Below are 27,371 nucleotides of genomic sequence, written 5' to 3' on the forward strand. Positions count from 1 at the left end.
GACATTTTTCTCACCTCAGACCCGGAAAAGTATGAAGTAAAGCATAATGCTAGTTCCTCAATTCCGACTCTTTTAAAGGATGACCAAATATTCACTGACTCGGTCGATAAAGCTATCATTTTAGCAGAATTATTCGCAAGTAATTCTCACTTGCCGGAAAGTGATCAACCACTGCCCGAACTCGAACGAGTATTATTCTTTCGAGCTCGTGCTGTAAAAAGCGTTTTATCGGATCTCAACGTAAATAAGTCTATTGGGCCAGATGGTATACCAGAGCTGGTCTCGAAGTAGTGCTCTTCGACGTTAGCTCGTTCAGTAGCTAAACTTTTTAGCACTTCATACCGTGCCGGCGTGTTCCCTGTCTATTGAAAGGTTTTTAATACCACGCCAATTCCTAACCCTGAAAAATAGCAATTCGTTCTGCACTTTCCAAAATTATGGAAAGTATGGTAAACTACCATCTGGCTAAATATTTGGAGTCCAACAATTTACTTAACGACCGTCAGTATGGCTTTCGTAGAAGACGCTCTACGGGAGACTTGCTAGCCTTCCTATCGGAAAATTGGTATCGTTCCATTCACCGTTTTGGCGAAAGTAAATTGGTGTCGGTATTAACTCTCTCGATTTAAATCGAGTTTTCTCAGATATCGCAATATACGAGGTGTTATAGATGGGATCTTATCAAAGGCTCCGTTATTTATCAAGTACCTTCATCTGTATTTATGGGTGGTGTAAATATTGTGGAATCAGAGGCTCTTGATGTTCTGGGAATGAAAATGGTCTAAACACATTTTTGAGGTGTCGAAAGAAGAATTCAAGTGTCTAGGTTTTCTGAGACGGTGTAGGAATTATTCACTCCATCTGATTTCCTCACTATTTACAACACCTATGTCCGATCGAAAATGGAATACAACTGTATGGGCCGATACTTCAAAGTCTATTTTGGAGCTACCCAACCGCGTACAGGAGAGGGCGAAGGTGATTATTGGTGACAGTATCCAACTCTATTGATTCGCTGGTGCACCGACTTAATGTGGGAAGGGTTTCACTGTTTTATCGGTACTACAATGAATGATGAATTTAAGGAACTTGTTCCCGATACCCGCAGATCACATCCTTTGTGGTCGATTGGTCAGTGGACCGCACAACACACTACAGGAAACTTCGTTGTTTAGCCGTACAGTACGTATGTGGAACAAACTTCCCACTGAAGTGTTTCCTATCATTCTCAATGTAGGAATGTTCAAATCGAATCTCCACAAACACTACTCCCTTTCATAACCTATTTTCCTAGTTCCTACACAATGCTTTGCATGAGTAGGGCTTATCCCCTGAGTGCTGGTCCAAGAAGAAAAAAAAGTATCCGTTAAAATTCTTAATGATCCTTCGTTCGTATAGATCATACGATTAATTTATTTTTTGTTTCCCTAACTTTTTGCAAGTTTGGACAGCTCTGGCCCAGACTTTACATTAGATTTTACATATACAAATTATTTTTACAAATATGTTTTTGTTGTTCAAGTTGTTTAGTTTTTTTGTTTTGCGCTGTATTGTCTTTTTTTATAGTAATTTGTGTCTATTTACTTTGACATTCTCCGTAATAATATTTAATAGTAGTTAGTTATATTGCATTTGATTGCAAGTGATAATGAAATTTCTATTGTAAATTCTCTTTCGCACTGATCTATGGCAAACACTCACCTCCCGCTCCACCCACATTCACTTGCACACACACCTCCTGTTTTTGTGTGATGGTGTTGGTTTGGTTGCCATTATCTATCTATTGTTTGCGCAGCCGAGTTTGAAGTGCATTGTCTGATTGATATTTGTTGTATTTCTTTGCTGCGACTAGTAGATGTTGTTGCATTTTCGCTTATAAAGTGCAATGCACATGGTGTTTATTATCTGATTGTGGGCAATGTCTGACATTGACATTGAAAATTTTTGCAAAATAATAAAAAAAAAACACTTTTTTTTTGTATTATTATTTTGTATATTTTGTTGCTATTTAACTTTCTTATACACTGTAGTTGTAGCATTTGTTTTGTTATTTATTATTTATTTATTTGTTTATTTAGTGCAATCTATAATAGTTGTGCAATACAGAATACACAATATAAATAAATTCATACAATATTCATTATATTTATATAGTCAGGGAGGAGGCAGTCACGTCAAACAGACGGACAAACATTATATTACTTATTATTGTATCTATCCGTCCATCCATCTACATACTGACTGACATACTTGCACTATAGTTAGCCAAGCCAAACAGTACCAAGTGTTTAAAGGTACTTTTTTATAAAAAAATTATTTTTATTGCACACAAGTCATTACTATTTATATTAACGAGGTTATTTTAAGTAAATTATGTCGATTTTTGTGCTGTTTTTTTTTGGAAGAATTGCGAGGTTTAGTTTTTTCTAGACTGTGATGCGACCTTAAATCTAAAGGGATTGAAATGGTTCCGGAATCGAATCTTAATGCAGTAAAATATAATTAACAAATTATTGCGAATGTTAGAGAGTTATTCACGAAAATTTTAAAACCAATAAAAAAGCCCTCTTCTCTCTGGATGCTTCGAAAGATGCTGTTAAGATCGAGACAGATGAAGGACCATTGATCTGCCTCAATGCCCGAAACTGACTTAAAATGATGTAGAACTGAACTGGAACTGAACTAGAACTAAACTAGAACTGAACTAGAACTGAACTAGAACTGAACTAGAACTGAACTAGAACTGAACTAGAACTGAACTAGAACTGAACTAGAACTGAACTAGAACTGAACTAGAACTGAACTAGAACTGAACTAGAACTGAACTAGAACTGAACTAGAACTGAACTAGAACTGAACTAGAACTGAACTAGAACTGAACTAGAACTGAACTAGAACTGAACTAGAACTGAACTAGAACTGAACTAGAACTGAACTAGAACTGAACTAGAACTGAACTAGAACTGAACTAGAACTGAACTAGAACTGAACTAGAACTGAACTAGAACTGAACTAGAACTGAACTAGAACTGAACTAGAACTGAACTAGAACTGAACTAGAACTGAACTAGAACTGAACTAGAACTGAACTAGAACTGAACTAGAACTGAACTAGAACTGAACTAGAACTGAACTAGAACTGAACTAGAACTGAACTAGAACTGAACTAGAACTGAACTAGAACTGAACTAGAACTGAACTAGAACTGAACTAGAACTGAACTAGAACTGAACTAGAACTGAACTAGAACTGAACTAGAACTGAACTAGAACTGAACTAGAACTGAACTAGAACTGAACTAGAACTGAACTAGAACTGAACTAGAACTGAACTAGAACTGAACTAGAACTGAACTAGAACTGAACTAGAACTGAACTAGAACTGAACTAGAACTGAACTAGAACTGAACTAGAACTGAACTAGAACTGAACTAGAACTGAACTAGAACTGAACTAGAACTGAACTAGAACTGAACTAGAACTGAACTAGAACTGAACTAGAACTGAACTAGAACTGAACTAGAACTGAACTAGAACTGAACTAGAACTGAACTAGAACTGAACTAGAACTGAACTAGAACTGAACTAGAACTGAACTAGAACTGAACTAGAACTGAACTAGAACTGAACTAGAACTGAACTAGAACTGAACTAGAACTGAACTAGAACTGAACTAGAACTGAACTAGAACTGAACTAGAACTGAACTAGAACTGAACTAGAACTGAACTAGAACTGAACTAGAACTGAACTAGAACTGAACTAGAACTGAACTAGAACTGAACTAGAACTGAACTAGAACTGAACTAGAACTGAACTAGAACTGAACTAGAACTGAACTAGAACTGAACTAGAACTGAACTAGAACTGAACTAGAACTGAACTAGAACTGAACTAGAACTGAACTAGAACTGAACTAGAACTGAACTAGAACTGAACTAGAACTGAACTAGAACTGAACTAGAACTGAACTAGAACTGAACTAGAACTGAACTAGAACTGAACTAGAACTGAACTAGAACTGAACTAGAACTGAACTAGAACTGAACTAGAACTGAACTAGAACTGAACTAGAACTGAACTAGAACTGAACTAGAACTGAACTAGAACTGAACTAGAACTGAACTAGAACTGAACTAGAACTGAACTAGAACTGAACTAGAACTGAACTAGAACTGAACTAGAACTGAACTAGAACTGAACTAGAACTGAACTAGAACTGAACTAGAACTGAACTAGAACTGAACTAGAACTGAACTAGAACTGAACTAGAACTGAACTAGAACTGAACTAGAACTGAACTAGAACTGAACTAGAACTGAACTAGAACTGAACTAGAACTGAACTAGAACTGAACTAGAACTGAACTAGAACTGAACTAGAACTGAACTAGAACTGAACTAGAACTGAACTAGAACTGAACTAGAACTGAACTAGAACTGAACTAGAACTGAACTAGAACTGAACTAGAACTGAACTAGAACTGAACTAGAACTGAACTAGAACTGAACTAGAACTGAACTAGAACTGAACTAGAACTGAACTAGAACTGAACTAGAACTGAACTAGAACTGAACTAGAACTGAACTAGAACTGAACTAGAACTGAACTAGAACTGAACTAGAACTGAACTAGAACTGAACTAGAACTGAACTAGAACTGAACTAGAACTGAACTAGAACTGAACTAGAACTGAACTAGAACTGAACTAGAACTGAACTAGAACTGAACTAGAACTGAACTAGAACTGAACTAGAACTGAACTAGAACTGAACTAGAACTGAACTAGAACTGAACTAGAACTGAACTAGAACTGAACTAGAACTGAACTAGAACTGAACTAGAACTGAACTAGAACTGAACTAGAACTGAACTAGAACTGAACTAGAACTGAACTAGAACTGAACTAGAACTGAACTATGAATTGAACTACAGCAAAATCCAACAAAACCTGTACATATACGAAGCACTTCGTAGCTACTGGTTGACCGTTTCTTTCGAAAACTGAGCAACATTACTGGAAAAATTCGTAATGATTATTCAAAGATCGTATCAAATAAAGTGCTGTTGATCTATTTATACGAGCCCGAAAGCTAGTATTCGGTATGTACGAGTATTTCAAGAATAACGAAATCCAATAAAATTTGATCCCGAACAAAGTACTTTGTAGCAAGGGTCATCTATTTCGGGATAATTATCCAATACAAAAATGTGAGTTTGAACAAGTTGACGGTATTTTTGAGTACTTTCAACATAGAGCATTAGCATTGTAGCTGTGATATGAGCATTGAACTTGACTGTACGGGCCTTTCAAGGCCATCGAAAACATGTATTCGAACAAGCCACTTTGAAGCAAAAGTCGGAGTTTCGCTTATTTCTGGAATCTGCACAAACAAGCGATGTGTTATGCAGTTATTGCATCTGATTTGAATCATTCATTGATAATGAATTCGCAATACTTGATCGATCTTTTTATATTTGAAAATTTTATTTCATATTCATGATCATCCTTGAAGTGATGATTACCCATTTAATGTTTTTATTTAAAGTAAAATCGATATATTAACTAAAATTCTTCCGAACATATACATCTATCAATGCCGCCATATTAGACTCCTTATCTATTATTGTACATAATATTATCATTTTGATCGTTAGAGATCTGCCATTGATCATCAATTTAATTTAAGGCAAAGAAAATATTTATTTATTACTGCTTTATACCAAATAATCCTTATAATTTTCTTTCATTTCAATTACATTTATTATTTCTTTTGTTTATTTTAAATTACCAGCAACAGAATAATATGAATTATGGCCTTGATTTACTAACTAGTTTTATTATCACTTCAAGTTATTGAAAATATTTCCGATAAGACAGTTTATTATATTAGGGCCGGCGATAGGTCAGCACAGTGCCAGACATAGTAATTATGTGATTTTGTGTCATTACATGAAAAAACTCTAATGTAAACAGCAACTATTTGTAAAAAAAAATAAAAAATTTAATGAAAAAGTGATACTGAGAATATTTGCAATTTGTTAAATAAAGATAAGTTAGACAAAACTAAGTACAATTATGAAAGTATATATATAATGAGTGCCCCACTAGGAGCACTCTGTTGCTAGCTGTAATCAAGGGAGCTAAAGGGAGGCATACTGAACACGTGCCGGAACTCCCCACATGCAAGTAACTACATACATATATGGGTTATTAACAGGGTGTTTAAGGAAGGGTTATAAATCATTTTGTCTTGACTTTAATAAAATAAATATGATATTAGACAAAAATTCTTTATGTAGGTTTAGCAAATAGTGTATTGGATCCAAGTGATTGTATCACTTTATAAATTTAATAGTTCTTTTTGCAATTCAGTTTCAAATTTATTTCATTTTATTGACAGGAAATTGTGAAATTGTGTCTTTGACATTTCTGATTAATAAAATTAATTAGCTTGATATTTTCGTTTTAAATAACATCATTTCATACAAACCCTGTGTATTAAACAGGCATGACTTTTCATATTTCACAGCATACGAGTTTATATTTAAAAAAAATTATAATATTTGCAAATATAATTATATAAATCTATAATTAAATATTGTTTTTACAACTTATTAACACAATAATAATGGAAATAATAAAATTTATAAATATTTTTTTGTTTGTTAACATAAATAACTACCTGACAGCTTAAACACTTTGAATTTAGAGAAAGAGATTTTCTAGCTGTCAGGCAACATGTTGACAGTTGGAAGAAGTATAAACTATAGGCGAGTTTTTGCATTTATTGCCATGCTGGAAAAGTAATCATTGCCAGATCAAGTGCCAGCAGTGGGTTGGAGAGGAAAATACTTACACGTGTTGCATATAATTTCTTTTTTTTTATTATTTAATTGTTTATTGCAATTTTTGTTGTGTTTTCATGCATTTAAGATTACGTGAAGTTTATCGGAATCATGTCAGTAATGTCGGTTATTTAAATGTTTAATTATTTGTATTTGTCTGTTATTTTTTATTTTCGTATTTATACAATTAATGTTTCTGATGTGTTCGTTTTTTGTGTGTTTGCTGATAATGCAAATCAACTTGAGGCAGTCATTTATCAATTTTTTTTGCTTCTAAAAATACATGCTCGTATAAAAAAAAATCTTTAAATAATTAGTGTACGAGCTAATTTTGATAAATGACATTTAGAAAAAAATATACGTACTTAGATTGTTTTACAGATATGACAATTTAAGTAGCACAATCTTAAACGTATAAAAGAATTTTGCTTAAAGCTGCATTTTAATCACTTCCGACTTAATTTTGATTTTTTTTTATAAAATAAACCATTTTTATGGAATTCTTTCTATGAAGACGTGCTCTTGTTAGTACGGGTCTTTCCAGACCAGAGATATTCAATCAAATTAGTTCAAGAACAAAGCACTTTGTAGCAAATGATCACCTATTTCTGGAGCTGGCACAAGTCGTCGAATATTCGTTCCCAAGTGTTCGATCGTTTTTGATTTATCTGCATAGAATTAGAACTTCATATATTCCCAGTGGCATCAACGAGTTAACTGGTCAACTCGTACATTTCTTGAAATTATTTCTCTTAGTAAATTGATGGTGTCACATGTGGCTCCATCCTGTTGTTCTGAAGTGAAGCGTATTCCAGAGAGAGCGTTCGGTCCAAACAAATAGTAGTCGGGTACTATAATGTTCAATAACTAAGTGAAATAAACAAGTAAGACAGCTATATTCGGCTGTGCCGAATCTTATATACCCTTCACCAAATTATACTTCAAAATAAAAATTTTAAATATTTTTAAGTAAACAAAATTTTAAATTGTTTTTTTTAATTTTTAAAATTTTCAATTTTTTTTTAAATTTTTTTTTAATATTTAGCGAAAAAAATCGGGTTAAAAAATATTTTTTCCGAATTTGACCCATTGTAGGTCCAACTTACTATGGTTTTATATACGTCATTGCAAAGGTCTTTGAAATATCTATCATTAGATATCCATATTGTTTATATTTATGATACAGGTCCAAAAATAAGTTAAAAATCGAGGTTGTGCTTGTTTTTTCCTCATATCTCAGGCATTTTTGACCGATTTTGCTGATTTTAAATAGCAAACTTCTCGAAAGCATGTCTGACAGAATTATTGATGATTTGGAACCCGAAGATATCCGGTAGATAGACGGACAGACAGACGGACATGGCTTAATCGACTCCGTTATCTATAAGGATCCAGAATATATATACTTTATAGGGTCGGAAATGAAAAATGTAGAAATAACAAACAGATATGTACCCTTCAAAATTATTTATAAATTATTAAAAACAAAAACCTCGTTCAAAAGGTACGCCATCTATTGGAAATTCTTCATTTTTAAGTCATACACCCAATAAATATTAGTGGTCAGCATTTACACATCCATCCGATGTGGTTTTTAAAAGTAAAATCCTAATATAAACTTGATCATTTCTGAGCATATCAAACTCATAATATATAATTCTAGAGAATATTACTCATTTGACTATGAGTGATCTATCATTGATCACCACTTTTAAAATCTGTAAAGCCATTTTTTATACCCTTCTCCTTCGTGAGAAGGTATATATATTATGGATCCTTATAGATAGCGGAGTCGATTAAGCCATGTCCGCCTGTCTGTCTGTTGAATTCAACTTTCCGAAGCCCCCAAATAACTTACATACACGATTCATACATCAATATCTCCGGAATTCTTCCGGCTCGGTTGCTAAAACAAGGACAACCTCGATTTTTGGCCTATTTGTGACCTATATCTGGATTACTAAGTCATTAATATAGACAATATGTATACCTAATGATAGATATTTCAAAGACATTTGCAACGACGTATATAAGACCATAGTAAGTTAGACCTAGAATGGGTCAGAATCGGAAGAAATATTATATTTGGGGGCTTCGGAAAGTTGATTTCAACAGACAGACGGACATGGCTTAATCGACTCCGCTATCTATAAGGATCCAGAATATATATACTTTATAGGGTCGGAAAATTATATTGTGGAAATTACAAACGGAATGACAAACTTATATATACCCTTCTCACGAAGGTGAAGGGTATACAAATTTAAAAAAACAATTCAAAAAAAAAATTTTTTTCAAAAAATTAAAAAAACAACTTTAGAAAAAAAATAAATTTTGTTTACCTAAAAATATTTAAAATTTTTATTTTGAAGTATAATTTGTTGAAGGGTATATAAGCCGAATAGAGCTCTCTTACTTGTTTTATAAAGAAATGTTGTTTGGAAATGTTTTTATGAAGACATGGACAGAGTCTGTGAAACTCTCTGTCTCTGTCTGGAATATGTCAAGTGAAAAGTAAATTGAGCTTAAACCTCGTCTGATCAGAGTTCAATACGTTCCGGGGCTGAATCGGTTATTGTGAATACGCCAAACCTAGTCCGTGGGATTGGGAGCTTTACGCGGTATAAAACTAAGAACTTTGATGCCGTTATCGTTTTCATCCGGTGAATATTTAGTCCGCCCAGGTTCTTCAATTGTCTACTTCCTACGAAATCTACTTTAACACGGAGCTGCCTTGTCTTTTCGGAAAACGATTTCTGATATGTTTTTGCGGCTATACTTCCTATAAAGTTTTTAAAGTAGAAATATAAACTACTAAAGATAATCCGAAGATGGACTACTGCGGTTAATCCATCGAGATTCTTCAAGGGTCTGCTTCTTATGAAATCTACTTTAATACAGAGCTGTCTTGTCTTTTCGGGAAAAGATTGATTTTGTTTCCGATATGTTAATGGGGCTATACATCGTATACAAATGTTACGATTAGTTGGCTCAGAGGAACAATCCGAGTTCAATACTTCCACACTGAGTTGGATAATGTGAAGATAAATGTTTCACCTCTCGATCGTCTAATGACTTTGGTGCAATCCTATTTCATCAGATTCTTCAGTATCGATAAACTACAATATAATAGCTATGACAAACTATATTCCGACGAGATAAATACTTCGTATCCCTCCTAACGAATAGTTATTGTAAATAACGACTATGGCTGCAATCCAATGAGCTTCTTCAGCTATCAATCAACTATAATATAATAGTTATGACCATTAATTGTGTATATAAACTCTAATCCGAGGATATAAATTCTTCGCCTATCGACTATTTCTAGTGGATAACAACTATGGTTGCAATTCGATGAAATAATTCCTTTGGCTATCGGTTGGCTAACTAATAGTTTGTTATACGTTATTGCTAAGAACAAAATATTCTGGTTCTGTTTTAAATTATTTTTGTAAATGATTGATTTATTATTGATTCATTTTGTTATACATATTAATATTAATTTTATTGACCTTACTACTTATTAACAAAAAATTTCTGGCCTCGTTTAAATTATTTTCTAAATGATTTATTCTAAATGGATTTATTTTGTTATACATATTAATATTAATTTTATTAACCTTTCTGCATATTGACGCTTTGCTTGTTTTTCGCTACCACGTGCTATGCTATTTTTATACCCTTCACCTTCGTGAGAAGAGTGTATATAAGTTTGTCATTCCGTTTGTAATTTCCACAATATAATTTTCCGGCCCTATAAAGTCGATTAAGCCTGTCAATCTGTCTGTTGAAATCAATTTTCTGAAGACCGCAAATATCTTCGGGATCCAAATCTTCAATAATTCTGTCAGACATGCTTTCAAGAAGTTTCCTATTTAAAATCAACAAAATCGGTCCACAAATGGTTGAGATATGAGGAAAAAACCAGGACAACCTAGATTTTTTTCCTATTTTTGACCTATATCTGGATTACTAAGTCATTAATATAGACAATATGGATATCTAATGATAGATATTTCAAAGATCTTTGCAACGACGTATATAAGACCATAGTTGGACCTACAATGGTCAAAATCAGAAAAATTTTAAACCGAATTTTTTTTCACCAAAAAATTTTTAAAAACTAAAAAAACTTTTTAAAATTTAAATAAAAAATTAAAATAGCAATTAAAAAAAAAAAATTTTCCAAAAAATTAAAAAAACAACTTGGAAAAAAAATAAATTTTGTTTACCTAAAAATATTTAAAATTTGTATTTTTAAGTATAATTTGGTGAAGGGTATATAAGATTCGGCATAGCCGAATATAGCTCTCTTACTTGTTTATAATAAATTTTGCAAAGTATTCTTGAATTAAACGATCGTGTGAGTTATGGTGTATTCTCCAGGGATCTCACTGTTGTCAAATGTTGTCCTAACAACTTTCGTGAATATCGAAGGTCGTTCTTGCACTGAAATCCTAAGTACTAAAAGAAGAATACGAATGATCATCCCATAACAAGTTCGAAATGGTTCCATGGTGGAATATCTAAGTACCTTTCTGTAGTATTACAAGAAATCAGTACCTCAATGGAACCACAGTGCTTGCTAATTCAGTTTTAAATTTAATTTTTATCGGGTTTTTATTTTATTGAGAGAAGTATCACTAGTATTGTTTAAAATTCACTGGCATTATTTTTACAATTGAAAGAAGTTTCCAATGGTGGGTGCTTTCTTACGTTATGATCATATAATTCGTCGTATGTCTTCGTGTTAACAATGAGTCTTGTAATCATAAAAATCTATCGCGACCCCATTCTAATCCCTGAAGATCGTCATGAGTTGTATCATTTATTTGCCTCAATTACTAGACATAGAAACCTATTTAGACAATTATGAAAACGAGAAGGACGAAGCCTTGAATTAATCTTTTATTTATAGTTCATACCCTGCTAAAATCATGTGAATATATTACCAGCATCAATATTAATATTTTTTAATAAAAGTTCACCATGCTACACTCTCCGAACATCTTGAGTCATCACTTGCATCTCGCCAAAACTGTGAATGAAACAGCTTCGAATATATGATAGAAAAGCTAGCAAGTCTTTCGTAAAATATCCCTACGAAAGCTATAGTGACTGTTACTTAGTAAATTATTAGTATCCAATGACTTAAGATGTCATACTTCTTATAATTTTAGAAGAAAATTGATATTGGGCAAGGAAACTCATTAAGTCCGTGACTTTTAAAATTTCCTGCCTCTTAACTGAAAGGATAACACTACTCCTGTCAACAGGCATCTATCAGTTGACTCCTGTCAAAATTTAAAACAGCTGCGTCATTTAGTTTTGTGTTTGATAGCTATTGATATCAGACTACCTTGTGACTTGAGGAGAAAATTGAAAAAATGTGAATTTCGTGTCAACCAAGGCTATGCTTGATAAATACTTTGGGAACTCTGCGCCATCAATTTCAAAGGTAAAAAGGTGGTTTACTAAATTTCGTTGTGGCCGTACATACACGGAAGATGCCGAACGTTCTGGACGTCCAGCTGAGGTCTCTACACCCGAAACAATTGAAAAAATTCACGATATGTAGTTGGCCGATTGGAGATTGAAAGTGCGAGCTATTGTGAAGTGTCACATCTGTCAGTGGTTTCAATTTGGTATGAGAAAGCTGGGGTGTGAGAAAGCTTTGCTCACAATCTATCACAAACGCAATCGTGTGACAACACTCCAGAGACCAAACAGTAGGTTTCTCGTGGTGAATCGGCGCCAAAGAAGGCCAGGTGGGTTTTTTTTAGCCAACAGAACCACGGCGATGTACGCGGTATAATCCACATTAACTACCTTCAAAAGGGTAAAACAATCAATGGCGAATATTATTCCAACTTATTGGGTCGATTTAATGACCTCAAAAAAAAAAAAAAGTTCTTTTCCACCAGGACAATGTAAGGGTGCACACATGTTAAGTTTCCATAGCAAAAATTCACGAATTGGCTACGTTTTGCTCCCTCATCCATCCTATTCTCCGAATTTAGTCCGGAGTGTCTATTTCTTGTTTCCAAACTTGAGGATGGGCGGAAAGAGATATGACTCCAACGATGAAATCATCTCACAAACAAATACATATTTTTATGACCTTGACAAATCTTATTTTTTGAAGGGAGACACAAATTGGAGAAACGTTTGACAAAGTGTATAGAGCTCAAAGGAGACTATTTTGCAAAATAAAATGATTTTTTTATCCAAGTCACGGACTTATTGACCCGCCCTCGTTGGTATAATACTTACCCCCATTAACACGAAGCCTGGTTATGGCCTAACTAATAGTTATACTGTCGGTAAAAAATATTTTTGTATGAAAACTGTCAGTTTAACTGTTAGTTAATACATAACCAGACTTCGTGTTACTGGGGGTTACTCTATTAAATTTCGGCAGTAAGTGATTTATTTCCTGCATGTTTGATTTGCTTCCAAATAACTCTCTCAATCAGTTGTTGGTATTTTCATTCGATATATAAGAAAAGGATTTTAGATTCAATCAACTCGCAAAGATATCAAAATTCGAGTCAAAGTATCTATGGTAAGTAAAGAAAGTACCATGCCGCTATTTGCATGTCCGGTCTTACTAACCACATGCTTTTCCTAATAAAGGCATTTATGCATCTTAAATCCTTCCCAGACAATTCGGAGAGGTTGCTGAAGGTTCGTTTAGCTAAAAACTTACCTAGGCCTGATGAATATTACATCCATTTGGGAGTCTAAAGGACATCCTTATCTCAAATTTAGGAATGTAGACACATCCGCCCACTCTGTTCCCTTTTTTGGGCCCATCCGTATAGATGGATAGCCCCATTATACCAAGAGATAGACCATAATCTTGTTCCATTCTGTACGGGATTGTTATTATTGTGGGTTACTATCTAAATGAAAATATTCGTAAAATATACAAAAAATATAAACTACTGGTATTTGGAGTGCAAGTCCTTTCGAGTGCAACATAGGCTTTGAACAGATCATGATCGTTTCCATCTAATACATGGCAAGACTGGATTTTTCTTACTGTATACCGCTCTAAAAATTAATTGAATAATCTGACTATCAAACTTTCAAAACGGACTTCGGACTAGGGATCGGAACTTGTGAAGACAGGTATAATGTAGGGAAAATTAGATCGATGAATTTACCCAAAAGTGCTGTTCAGTAGCAACTCCTTATAATTAATTACTCTTAAGGACACCCATTTTGAAATCTGGAAAAATTTAAATTTTTTCCCAAAATTTTTCGTAAAAATTTCTTGAGTTTGAAAACGTTTTTTTTTAAATGAGGCTTTACAAAAACCCTTTTTAAAATCCACACATAAAAATGTTGGCAACATTAAATAAACTGTTATAGAATATTTTAAATCGCCATAAAGCATTTGAATATTTTCCTTCAATTTAAAAACAAAATAAAAGCAAAATAAACAACATCATAAATATTAATTACTCTTAAGTAAAAATTATGAATGTACGCGAATGCATAAATATTTTGTTTTGTCAAGTGGACAACAAAGGTGTTGTTAACATTACACGTGTAAAAAATTTAATTTTATTTATTTTTCCTCTCTACACAATTTTCATTGCCAAATGAATTTTCAGTATTTTTTGTGTTTTTTCATCTTATTTTATAAATTATACATTGTAACACGACAGCTACTCGAACAAACAAATGCTGACAGACAGACAGAAAGTCAAACAAAATAAATTAAAGCGAAATAGCAAGTACTAGAAGTATAGTTAGATAGATAGATTCATAATACAAGCATGCAACTAGCAACCGGCAACAATATTTTCATTTTCATTGGCAACTGCCAATTGTTGGGAAATTTTGTGTGAAGTGGTGGTCAGGCAGGTGGTTAGGGGTTTGCAATGCATTACAATAAAAGCTTACTAACATTTACAACAACTTTGTTGTAACTAACAAACAACAAGGGCAATTTTATACACCTTTTTTAAGCTAGCGCAACAAACTTAGAAATACATTTATATTTGAATACACACACTCATCACTGGGATAAATATTCTTAGATTGTATGCATATTATCAGCAAACAAGAAAGCAAAAATGAAAAAATAAAAATAAAGGCGTCAACTTTTTTGGCGTGTGCAGACAGAAATAATAAAAAAAAAATAATACATTTTAAGTCGAAAACCAAAGGCGTGTCAAGTTGAGAGGGATTAGAGTATTAATGATCTTCTGATCAATACAAATTTTAATTTGAATTTGCGACTTAAGAAAACCCCACAAGATAAAGTCTAACGGAGTCAAATCGCACGATGTCGGAAGTCAGTTCACATCATCTCCACGTGAGATGACCATGCCCTCAAATAGTTCGTGCAGAAAGACGGAAAGTTCGAACCTAGAGATCGAGAAGATAAAAATCTTAGATAAGTGGACGTACGACCTCATTTGACAATCTTCATTAAATAGACTCAAATGATTAACTTTGGTCTTCCCCATTGGACTTCCCTTGACTGTGGGGATATATGTAAATATAACACAGTAATATAAAACAGAATGGAGTAGAAATACTTCGGAAATGGTATTTTTCTGGTAGGTTTTTTCGAGAATAAAAAGAATCTGTTTTTAAAATTTGCCAAACATCTGCAAAACCTTGAGTTACATTAAATGAAACGAGGTTCCTAAAGAGTCCTCGAGAAATGGATATAATTTGGATGATAAAATTTCACAAAGGGACATTATTATTCTTTTGGTCGAACTACCATATGCTCCAGTATAATAAATTATTAGAATAATAAAACTTTTATAATTCTCACGTACGATGAAGAGGACAAAGACCATCCTTTGATAGTAACTTGATTATGTTTCTGATAAATTCTTGAAGAGGCATGTCGAACGACTTATTACTGACCAGCTTACTGGTCGGATTTTCTTTCAGAATTTGCATTGTCTCATGGTTGTGTCACTGAATGATCTTGTAAAGAGTATTACATTAAGAGCTTCCTCTCTTTAAATTTAAATAAAACAAAGTCTGGGCGAGATATCATCGTCATTTTTTATTTATTTGAAAGGCATATCGATGCCATTATATATGGAACAAAATGCCAATGTCTGCCATGTCATGGCTGGGTGCTGGCGCGCATCCGAAATGTTCAATTTTCCATGACTCTGGCGCATAAATCAGGCTGAATTTTATAGATGACATGATAATGTTGTCATTGAGGGCCGCTGTGGCTTGTGGCTTATTCGCATAGACCTCCGATTTAAGAACACCCCTCCAGAAAAGTCAAACGGCTTCAAATCGCACGATCTCGGTTGCTAGTTCACAACACCTACACGTGATATGACCTTGTCCTCAAATATGTCGTGCTGAATGTCCAATGTGACATGAGCTGTGTGGCACGTAGCGCCGTTGTCGTTGGTGTCCATATCATCCAATTCAGTTCAAAAGAAGTTGGTAATCATCGACCTATAGCGCTCGCCGTTGACAGTGATGACCTGGCAAACGTCGTTTTTAAAGAAATATGAACCGATGATTCTAAGCAGTGGCTTTCGGGATACATTGGACGCACTTGGATCTCATGTGAATTGGTATCGTCCCAAATTCGACAATTTTGTTGGTTGACGTACTCAATCATCCTGAAATAGGCCTCATTTAATGAAAAATAGGCGGAACATTACCCGATCAGAATACTCATTTGCACAGAGAAAACAGATTCGTAATAGCAACCGAATTTCTTGCCAATCGAATGTAGTTTTGCTATTGGAAGACGCCTTAGATTTATCATAAAAAGGGGAAATGGTGGATTGTCGAACTCTATTCTAGATCGAACTCCTGATCGAACAGTCGATACGAATATGGTATACGATTAAAATATCAAAACTTTAATCATCCTGACTTGTATTTTCATAGGGTCGTGTCTCTGAATAATCTTGTAGGTTTATCGTGATCTCTTAAAGCCTATAACATTAAGGTCTTTATAGAATGAGTCTTTATAGATTGAACTCTCATAGTGATCGAGAGACGTCACCAGGGTGATTAGAATATCAAAACTTTTATCGGAAGAACACATAATTTGGCATATTTCTTATAGTGTGTTTAAGTATGATGATTTACTGAATGATCTTGTTGTGTTTAGCTTAAGAAGGTAAATTGTGGGTTGTCTCTATGACATTAAAGCTTTCACTAGGTTTCTTATTTATAAACTAAGGGCTGTTTTCTCTGTGTAACGCAAAATCCAAACTCCTAAAAGAAAGGAGAAGCAACACTATTCATAACATCTATCATGATACCATCAAAGATTCCTGTTACCTTGTCCTAAATTTTTGGAGGAAGTCATCAATGAGAAACCTCTGCAGAAGATGACAACTTCATAATACTTTAAAGGTTCAAAACATCTCTATCGAAGAGACAAATCTAATGAGTATTATCAGAGTATATAGGAGGAGTTTTGTCCTTCCCTTTATGTACTTTGCCATCCCGTATCATAGTTATCTTATGAAATAAAGACGTCATTCCCTATTTTCCATGTGAAAGGAATGTTGCCGAATACAAACCGACTTTCAATACTAATTTAGGAGCCCTAAAAAGGAAATATACGATTGCCAAGCTCTTTAAATTATCAATAAATTTATCAATTTGACATTATGTGGATGATAAAGATAACATTGTCATATATATATCCTCTTTCCTTAAGAAGATGCTAGATTTTCTTGACTTAAATTTAGCCCTCTTCCACAATATGGATAAACGATTTTTGGGGTATTTTTTAAAGATTTTGGCGAAAACGAATGAGTGTAATAGTTGTTGTTATTGTAGAAGCATAAATAATTTTACAATACTCAATCAGGGGGTTATGCATTTTGTTCAAGTCCAAGGAATTGTGCTACTTCGACTGGATGAGTCCATAAATCCATAGAACGTAGAGGGTTGGCTGAACAGTTAAATATATGGAGAGTGTCATGAGGACCCTGACCACATGCTGAGTATAAGTTGAGGACGTCACGGTCTATGCGGGACTAAAAGGCATTAATCCTGTTGCTCCAACCTGATCTTAGCTGTGCCAGAACTTCTTTTGTTTTACGCTGTAGAATCTTCTCGGCGTCTGCTATCGGTGATGGCGACCTCCAAGTACTACATTCATACTAGGGATTCTAAACGGGACTGGGTATTACAAATCCCGGGATTTTAGAAATGTGAATCCCGGGATTCCCGAAATTTTTCGGTATTTCGTTTAAAAGTTATTTAATATGTAAACTGCAGAATTTTTGTCGAAAATGTTTGTTTCCTAAAATATAAAAGTATTGTTTTATTTTATAACAAAAAATATCCGTCTGTCTGTCTGTTTAAAACATGATAGGGCACAAACGAAAGAAGCTACAAATACTCTCTGTTGATAAACTTTGTTTGCTATTGAAAAATGGTACATGACTTCCCCTACCCCATACAATTGTCCCCCGGAATTAATTTATTATAATACTGTTAAAGCAAGGTAGACCTCTGTCGCCGTTTGGATTTGAAGAGAGATTAGTATTATAAGTATGCTGAAATTTAGCTTTCTAAGTATTTTGGGAGCTTCAAAAATGTAGGGATTTGTTAATGCGAAAAATTTTCAGAATTTCCCTAATTCATACGGTATCCTGCTACCGCTGCATTGCTGGCGTCTCTATTAATGTCGTTCAAAGCTGTCATATACGAGCGGCGATCAAATGGATCCTGTACATACCTCTGTATGCTCCCCTCGTAATTACATAGGTCCATTCTGTTATGTCGAAGTTTGGATGACTCTTCCGGTGACACTCCAGAACGAACTGTTTCGTCAACATGACGTTGCGTTCCTTGACCGGTAGAACCTCAGTTTCCTCGTGAAGGTGTTTCCTTCGGAGGTAATTTGACGGCAGCATGTGATGGTCCTTATGACTGCGTTTTGACAGCTTTGAATAGTTCTCCAATGAGTAACACTCAACGAAGGCGACCCCACCGAATCAGCATTGTTGAGCACTGTAGGTAACTAGCAAGATTTCTTTGTCCATTTCCCAAATATTGCCGGCTAGTGCCTTGAGGACCTTGTTCCTATTTCACAGTTTATGCGTGATTGCAGTGTCGTGTGCAATCACGCCAATTCATTGTCGGAATTTATACGCCGTCGACAATGATGCCTATGTTGAGTTTTACCTCCTTCGTCCAGGTGGTGAAGAGTGTTGCCGATGACGTCGTTGCTGAGAACTGCAGGTTACGTACAATGAAGAAATTGTGGATTTTATTGAGATAACCATAGCATCAGCATAGGTCAGTTCCTATTGCCTTTGAAGGCTTAGCTAGCTGTGTTGATGGCTTCTGCAACTTTTGTTGCCATGTAAAGTTGTGGGGTGTCCGAGACTGGAAGATCATGTAGATCGGGTGACTCGTCCGGTGACATTCCAGAACGAACAGTTTCGTCAACATGACGTTATGTTGCTTGACCGGCAGAACCTCAGTTTCCTCGTGAAGGTGTTTCCTTCGGATGTAATTTGAAGGCAGCCTGTGATGGTCCGTTTTGATCAGGCCAATTCACTGTCGGAATTTGTACGCCGTCGACAATGATGCCAATGTTGAGTTTAACTCCTTCGTCCAGGTGGTGAAGAGTGTTGCCGATGACGTCGTTGGTTATAACTGCAGGTTACGTGCAATGAAGATATTATTGATTTCATTGAGATAAACATAGCATCAGCATAGATATTCGGTCAGGTCCTATTGCCTATGAAGGCTTAGTTGTATTGATGGCTTCTGCAACTTTAGTTGGCGTGTAAAGTTGTGGTGTGTCCGAGACTGGAAGATCATATAGATCGGGGTGCTGAATAAATTTTCGTAAAAGAGCACGCGTTTATACGGTGGTATCTGCAAATTTAATCGCGACCCTATCATCTTTCTTCATCGGGTTGGAGAGAGACCGAACTGTAGACCACAACTTGCCAACTAAAGAACTTAAGTTGCAAAAGGTAATAGTAGTAAGGATTAGCCACCATGGAATGTTGGGGTGAAAAGACTCATCCTACATCTTTACCATAGAGGAAGTCAACAACAAAAGGTTGGCTTTTTAGTCTTTCAATCTTCTATAGCTTCATAAATCTATCGACAAGTAAGTTATGCATATGTATCTGATCATTGATCAACTAATGAATTTTGCAAATCATGATATTGTATAAATCATTAAACATTTATCAATCTTTAATACGCTCCTGATCCAATTCTAAATGCATTTTATGCCTCAATATACATAAAAGTGTGTGAGTTAATAAACTTGGAGCTTTTTCGTTGTCGTTGTCGTGTTTTATTTTCGTTCATTTTTCAATACACCAAACCAACCAACACTAATATAGTTATCAAATCTCTCACATTCTCTTCTCTAGCTCATACCAAACTAGATACTGCACCAGACACGGAGACACAATAAAAACACCAGCCAATCACCCATACACCAGAATTGTTAGACAGACAATATTAAAAAAGTTCTCTGCATTGCAGCCGTTTGTTATAGAACGGAGCAGCAACAACAATTCAATTACACTCAGTTGCATACTCATACTTTTAGGAGAATTCTCTATCACACACAAACACACTCTATCAGTGCAGTTAAACATGCTCCCACCTCTCTATCATCATCATTATCATCAATAAGTGGACTATGAGTACGTTTTTTCGAAAATAATTGAACGGGGTGGGGGGGTTTTTTTTTAAGTGCAGTCGCCATTACATGAAGTTTCCAATGTATGAGTGAGTTGATTGACTAGCAGCAGCAGCAGTGTATGGGTGAGTGTGCATTTGCATTTACAAAAATAAAGTGTGTGGTGTGTTGCTTTAACTGCAGTGCTGTGTACTGTGTGTGGTTGTTGTTGTATTTTTATAGTTGCTGTTGTCTTGAAAATTGTCGGCATGTGTAACAACAACTAGGAAGTTCAATGACCGCTTTAAATACTACACGTGCCTTAGTTTCTGACTGTTGAAAACTCTTGCACTGCCTCATGCATTTTTCTCATTTAACAGCTCTTTGATTATGCATACAATGTGCAGGAAAGTAAGCTTTTACTGAACATGAAACCATTAAGGCATGATGATGATGATGACGTCACACACATTTTAATGTTGAAAACTCAAACACAACCTCTTTCAGGTTCGTTTGATGCAGTGCTGTAGAGTGTCTGTCTGTCCGTCTGTAGTGTTGTTGTGTTGATGGTTGGTTGGAGTGGAGTGCAGTAGGAAAGAGTTGCATTTATTGCCAGCACATGCAACAATAAAAATCTCAATTTTTATGTTGTGTATGGTTCGTTATTTTTGCTGATGTCGTTTGATTTTTAAGCAGCTGCGGGTGTTGTTGTTGTCGTTGCACTAATAAAAAGTTTAATTTTAATTTTTTTTGCTAAGATTTTTTTTGTCTGTTAAAAATATTTAACAGCAATATTAAATTTATGGTTAAAATGTGTCTGTTGTTTTCTGGTGGACTTTGAAATTAATAGTATTTATGTGCAGTTTGTTTCCCTACATGGCTCTTTAGTAGTTGTCGGATTAATTGAAGCATTACACAGAGGGCTCGATGATAACCTACTGATATAGCTCACCGATATAGGTTGGATTTAGTACCTTCCCCATTATCATCGACTCTACTTGACTGTTTGCAGAGTACCAAGACAATCAACCAACCAACACAACACAACATGAAATCTCAGTAGCGGAGAATATAACTAACTTGCGGAAATGTGTGTCAAATGTGGAAACGTTTTAGACTCCTAACTTGTAAAAATCAACAAAGAATTTGAAAAAAATTTGTTGCCAATTTGGTCGGCCAACCTTCGAAAACTATACCTATCGAAGATTATGTTGGTCCCATTTTGTAACCAAAAGATCATGTTCGTTTGGGTTAGTTCCGTGACCTGTCACTATGTGCCTAGAATTACTATTACCCTTCCATTGCCATTTAGTGTTAAGTCTTGGGGAAGACCACAGAAGATCGTCGCTTGTGGAATAGTTTGACGAATCCAACTTCTGTAGGATGAACCGGTCAAATAACTACTTCTGTGTCAGTTCCCTTCTCCCTAGGGAAGCCTTCAGAATATTGTTAACGAAGAAAGGAAGAATGAAACACAGGCTTCCTTCCCGATATCAGAACCTTATTGGATGGTGTTAGCCGTTTAGTGTTACACCATCAGTCCTTTCACTCAAATCTTGGGGAAGACCGTACGACGCTGGTGGAAAAGTTTGATGAATCCTACTTCTGTACACTGAATGATGATGCACGAATTATGGGTAATTGCGCTAGTTCACCGGAGATCACCATAGCGAATCATGGTATGCTGCTCAATTTCTCTGGGATCAGACCAGTTACCCATAATCGTTTGCCTGAATAGACACACAAATTTTATTGTGTCTGAAAGCCAAATTTACATCAACCAAAGGAAAGAAGACTGGCTTCTGAGAATTAACCGACCATATCAATGGAATACCAACGTAAAACAAGATAAAGGGAGTCACCGCAGCTGCCACTCAATTCATTTCGCTTTTCGAATGTGCGGCCACACTTTCCGGCAATAGCAGATAAGCGTGTTGACATCCGAAGTACCAACTCTGATGACCCATGCATCGCTCAGCTGAACCATGATATCAGCAGGTTGATAAATTGGGATAAGCGGAACAATTGGCTGGATAATTTGAAGAAATGAAACTTGAGTTCGGGAGTTCGCAAGTTGTGGTCACTCTACATGACGAAGAAAGATGATAGGGTCGTCATTAAGATTGCTGTTACCACCATATCCGACTCTAAAGATTGAACTAGCGCTTTTATCCGGCTTTTTATCTATCACGTCTAGAGTGAAAAGGCGAAAATGAATATTGTTCGCAACGCACATCACAACTTTATACGCTGTCATATAAGTTGCAGAGGCCATCAATACATCCAAGATTACAAAGGTCATAGGACCCGAAGCATTCTAAATGCTTAAACACTTTGGTGAGTGGACAACTATCAGTAAGAAGAGTGATCTCGTTGTTAAAACCCAGGAAAATCGCAAGTGAAGAACAATCTCCTGTCAACTGTAGCAAAGACACTCGAAGCTCTTCTTCCTCCCCAGCTGACCTGTGGACTATCAGAAGCTCGTCTCCAGCGTGGATATTGCAAAATGCACAACACCACAGCATTATTCGCTTTAGTCAATCGGATATCATAGGGCTTAAACCAGCAGCAGACTCTTGTGAATGGCCTATACTAGGAGCTCTTGGCCTGTCCAAGGCCTTCGACACTTTCAGTCACGCCACACACTTCCGGGTCATCCAACAGTCCACAATGCCCAACAGTACGAAGAGATGGATAGTGAATTATGTGAGTGGCAGGATTAGATAAATGTATCTCAAGAGTTAAACAAGGTGCCAATAAGGACAGGATTCTGTCGCCGCTAGTGTTTATGTTTTACCTCTCTAAGCCTCCAGCTAATTTTTCACATAGTAGCGCTTTCTATGATGGCATTTGTTATTTCCGCAACACATACTAACATTCCAAATTATGTACAGATAAAGCCAGTAATTGTGAAGTATTAACATTTGTTTAAGAATCGTCCACATTTGAAGGAGTTCTTGCTTTAAAGTCGGTTCATATTTGGAAAACGTTCCATCTTGAAATGGTTCTTTTACAACCCTATAGTTCAACTGTACTTAAACTTGTCGTCCCGAAAAGTTTAATTCCTTGGTAACATTTCAAATGTTACAAAGATCCTGCCAAAAATTTAGTAGTTCTACATTTACTTTATCATCAGCCCTACTGCCGAGAGTTTCAAAAACAATGATTTTCCGAAATTGCATTTTTTAATTGTTTATTTATCATTGACAGAATATTTGTCTTTGTCAATCCCTTGAGTCGACTATTACCTAAAGTTTTTCGCTCATATTAATACAAAAATATTGCTCATAAACATTTTATTTTAATATTTTTTATGGCAACATTTTGCAACTGAATATAATTGTTTGTCTGTGTATGCGAAGGCTGTTGATGGTTTAATGTTTTAATTATTGCTGTTTTTATTTTTGTCAATTTGTTGTAAATTTAGTTTGAAATGCAAAATTTTGTTTATTTTTGCAATTATACTTGCATTTTCTTTTAATGACTGTATAATAAAAAGGGGTTGGTTTTTGAATTTAATGAAATTTAAACAAATTCCATTTGAAATATTTTTGAAAGAGGTTGTACAGATTATTATACCGATTTGCGATATCACAAGGAATGGAATTTGTGCTTGGAATCGTAGTAGTTAGAAGAAGTTTGGAAGGTTGTGCAGCAGCAGTCATAGAACAGGCTTTTTTACTTACCATAAGTCAGTATAAATTAATATAAATAAGAGAGCTATATTCGGCTGTGTCGAATTTTATATACCCTATACCAAATTATACTTCAAAATACAAATTTTAAATATTTTTAAGTAAACAAAATTTTTTTTTTTTCCAAAGTGTTTTTTTATATTTTTTTGAAAAAAATTTTTTCCAATGTTATTTAAAATTGTTTAAATTTAAAATTATTTTTTTAAATTTTTTTAAAAAAAAAAATTTGATTTTTGATTTTTTTTTTTGGTGAAAAAAAAAATCGGATTAAAAAATATTTTTTCCGATTTTGACCCATTGATTGTCCTACTTACTATGGTCGTTGCAAAGGTCTTTGAAATATCTATCATTAGATATCCATATTGTATTTATTAATGACTTAGTAATCCAGAAATAGGTAAAAAATCGAGGTTGTCCTAGTTTTTTCCTCATATCTCAGCCATTTGTGGACCGATTTAGCTTATTTTAAATAGGAAACCTCTCGAAACCATGTCTGACAGAATTATTGAAGATTTGGATCCCGAAGATATCTGGGGTCTTCAGAAAATTGATTTCAACAGACAGAAGGACATGGCTTAATCGACTCCGCTACCTATAAGGATCCAGAATATATATACATACTTTATAGGGTCGGAAAATTATATTGTGGAAATTACAAACGGAATGACAAACTTATATATACCCTTCTCACGAAGGTGAAGGGTATAAAAAGAGAAGTTCAGTGAGTACATAATTAGCGTATGGATTCTAGCTCTATTTTATATATACTCCATCGTCAATCTGTCTCTACTCTATCATTTCTCTATTTCTACTCTATCTCTGCTATATCTCTACTCTATTTATACTCTATCTCTACTCTATCTCTACTCTATCTCTACTCTATGTCTAATCTATCTCTACTCTATTTCTTCTCTATCTCTACTCCATCTCTACTCTATCTCTACTCTATCTCTACTCTATCTCTAATCTATGTCTACTCTATCTCTACTCTATCTCTACTCTATTTCTACTCTATCTCTACTATAGCTCTGCTCTATCTCGACTATATCACCACTCTATATCTGATTTATAAATTCATTTCACATTTTTAATTTTACTACGATAGGGGTAGCACAGCTCACCGGGTTAAGCTAGTAGTTTTATGAACTTGATAAGTTCTTGATACCTGTAATCATAATTTAAAAATCTTCAAACAACTTATTTGGCAACTCTCATATTAAAGTGTTACAAAGAAAAAAGAAAAGAAATCAAAAATATTTTGTTTTTATTTGCAGTTCCGCATTACTGAAATGCAAAATCTGTACTGGTGTACTGGTATGTAAAGATATGTTCATTTTAAAACAGAATTTTATTTTTAAACTGTTTACATGCGTTCAAAATCAATTAGCATCGTTCGTTATTCAATGTTATTTGTTGTTCTGCTGTAATTATTACACAAAAACAAGAAAAGGACTTAAAAATATTTTAATCTTTTAAAATTACATCATCATCGGAAGTAAAAACTTAAAAAAAACATCTGGTTAAAAGTTGCAAAAAAAAATCAACGAAAGTTTTTTTTTAAAAAACAAGTGCAGACAGAATGTTATTAAAATGACTTAACATAAAATAAAAGAGTTATGAAAGTTACGAAATACTTGAAAAACTATAATTAGTTATTGAGCTGAAGATTGTGATTTAAATAAAAATTATCAGCAAATTTTGTAATTGAAATAGTAGCTATAGATATAAGTACGGAAGACTGTAATATAAATAAATGATAGCAATTCAATTTGAGAAGATTTTGAAGACAAAACTTACTTAAAGCACGTTGTAGAAGAGCTTAATTTGTGTAACTATCTCTTAAATCATTGATTTTGATAACAGAAACAACATTGATAGTGAAATTAAAATGTGCCGAATCTTATATACCCTTCACCAAATTATACTTCAAAATAAAAATTTTAAATATTTTTAGATAAACAAGATATATGTAGGTCAAAAATCGAGGTTGTCCTGGTTTTCCTTATATCTCAGCCATTTATGGACCGATTTTCTCGACCGAGCCGGAAAAATTCCGAAAATATTGATGTATGGCTTAATCGACTACTCGACTTGTCTATTGATTCCGCATATACCGTCCTTTTGACACCCCCAATTATTCAATTCCCATAGTTCATTTCGTTTAATAGATTTTTGGAGTAGAAATAGCACATCTTTTTGGTCTTGATCTCAGTGCAGAAAATAAAGAGCTAAACGATTTTACATGTCACTTAAGAAATTACAAATAAACTTTTTGTAATGAGAACAAATGAATGAAAGTACGTAGACTATGGATTATCCTATAAAAAGTGGAAATTATCCTTCGAACGAAAATGATAGTTCTCTCTGGTACCAAATCTTATGTTAGTATTTTAAAGTCGTCCAGCTAAAATACTTATATACCTCAGAATACAGGATAAATTGAAACCTTAATGCAGGCACTTACACAAAACATAACCTCTCTTAATCAGAATATGACTAACTTTATGTCATCCCACAGTGGCCGAAATACCCAATCTAGCGGCGCTTTAGCGAAATTTTTAAACTTCAGAATTCAAGAAAAAATTAAATATTTAATTTTTTACTAAGATTTGCGATTTCAATTTAATTAAAAGTTATGTATTAAACAAAAATAATTAGTTTGTGATCTGTGATTGTATGTTTTAGTGCTTAACAGTGGAAAAAGAAAATGTCCTTTGTGAAAGGGTTTTTAGATATGAAATCCAATTTTGTGTGGAATAAAAGTAGGCTGGATTCGACCGGATTCGGTTAACTAATTACATAGTTTGTTTAAATGGATTGTTATCTATGTCAAGTTCAAATATAGGCTGCAAGTTTTTGCTAAGTTTTAATTTTTTTCGTTTTTTAATTAAAATGGCAGGATGTATATACCCTTTTATACCCTTCACCTTCGTGAGAAGGGTATACAATATAAGTTTGTCATTCCGTTTGTAATTTCCACAATATAATTTTCCGACCCAATATAGTATATATATTCTGGATCCTTATAGATAGCGGAGTCGATTAAGCCATGTCCGTCTGTCTGTTGAAATCAATTTTCTGAAGACCCCAGACATCTTTGGGATCCAAATCTTCTATAATTCTGTTAGACAAGCTTTCGAGAAGTTTTCTATTTGAAATCAGCAAAATCGGTCCACAAATGGCTGAGATATGAGGAAAA

At 34.4% G+C, this 27,371-nt stretch overlaps 1 protein-coding gene across 1 annotated transcript in view; it reads left to right on the forward strand.

Moving 5' to 3' along the window:
* The first annotated feature begins 437 nt into the window (after positions 1 to 437).
* The window catches only part of LOC135950804 (uncharacterized), a 41,466-nt gene continuing 14,532 nt past the window's right edge, over positions 438 to 27,371 (forward strand). Inside the window, exon 1 of the mRNA XM_065500332.1 lies at positions 438 to 608. Coding sequence (XP_065356404.1) covers positions 438 to 608 — 171 coding nt within the window. The remainder of the gene's footprint in view (positions 609 to 27,371) is intronic.

Source organism: Calliphora vicina, chromosome 2, assembly GCF_958450345.1.
Source record: "Calliphora vicina chromosome 2, idCalVici1.1, whole genome shotgun sequence".
NCBI classification, from domain to species: Eukaryota; Metazoa; Arthropoda; class Insecta; order Diptera; family Calliphoridae; genus Calliphora; species Calliphora vicina.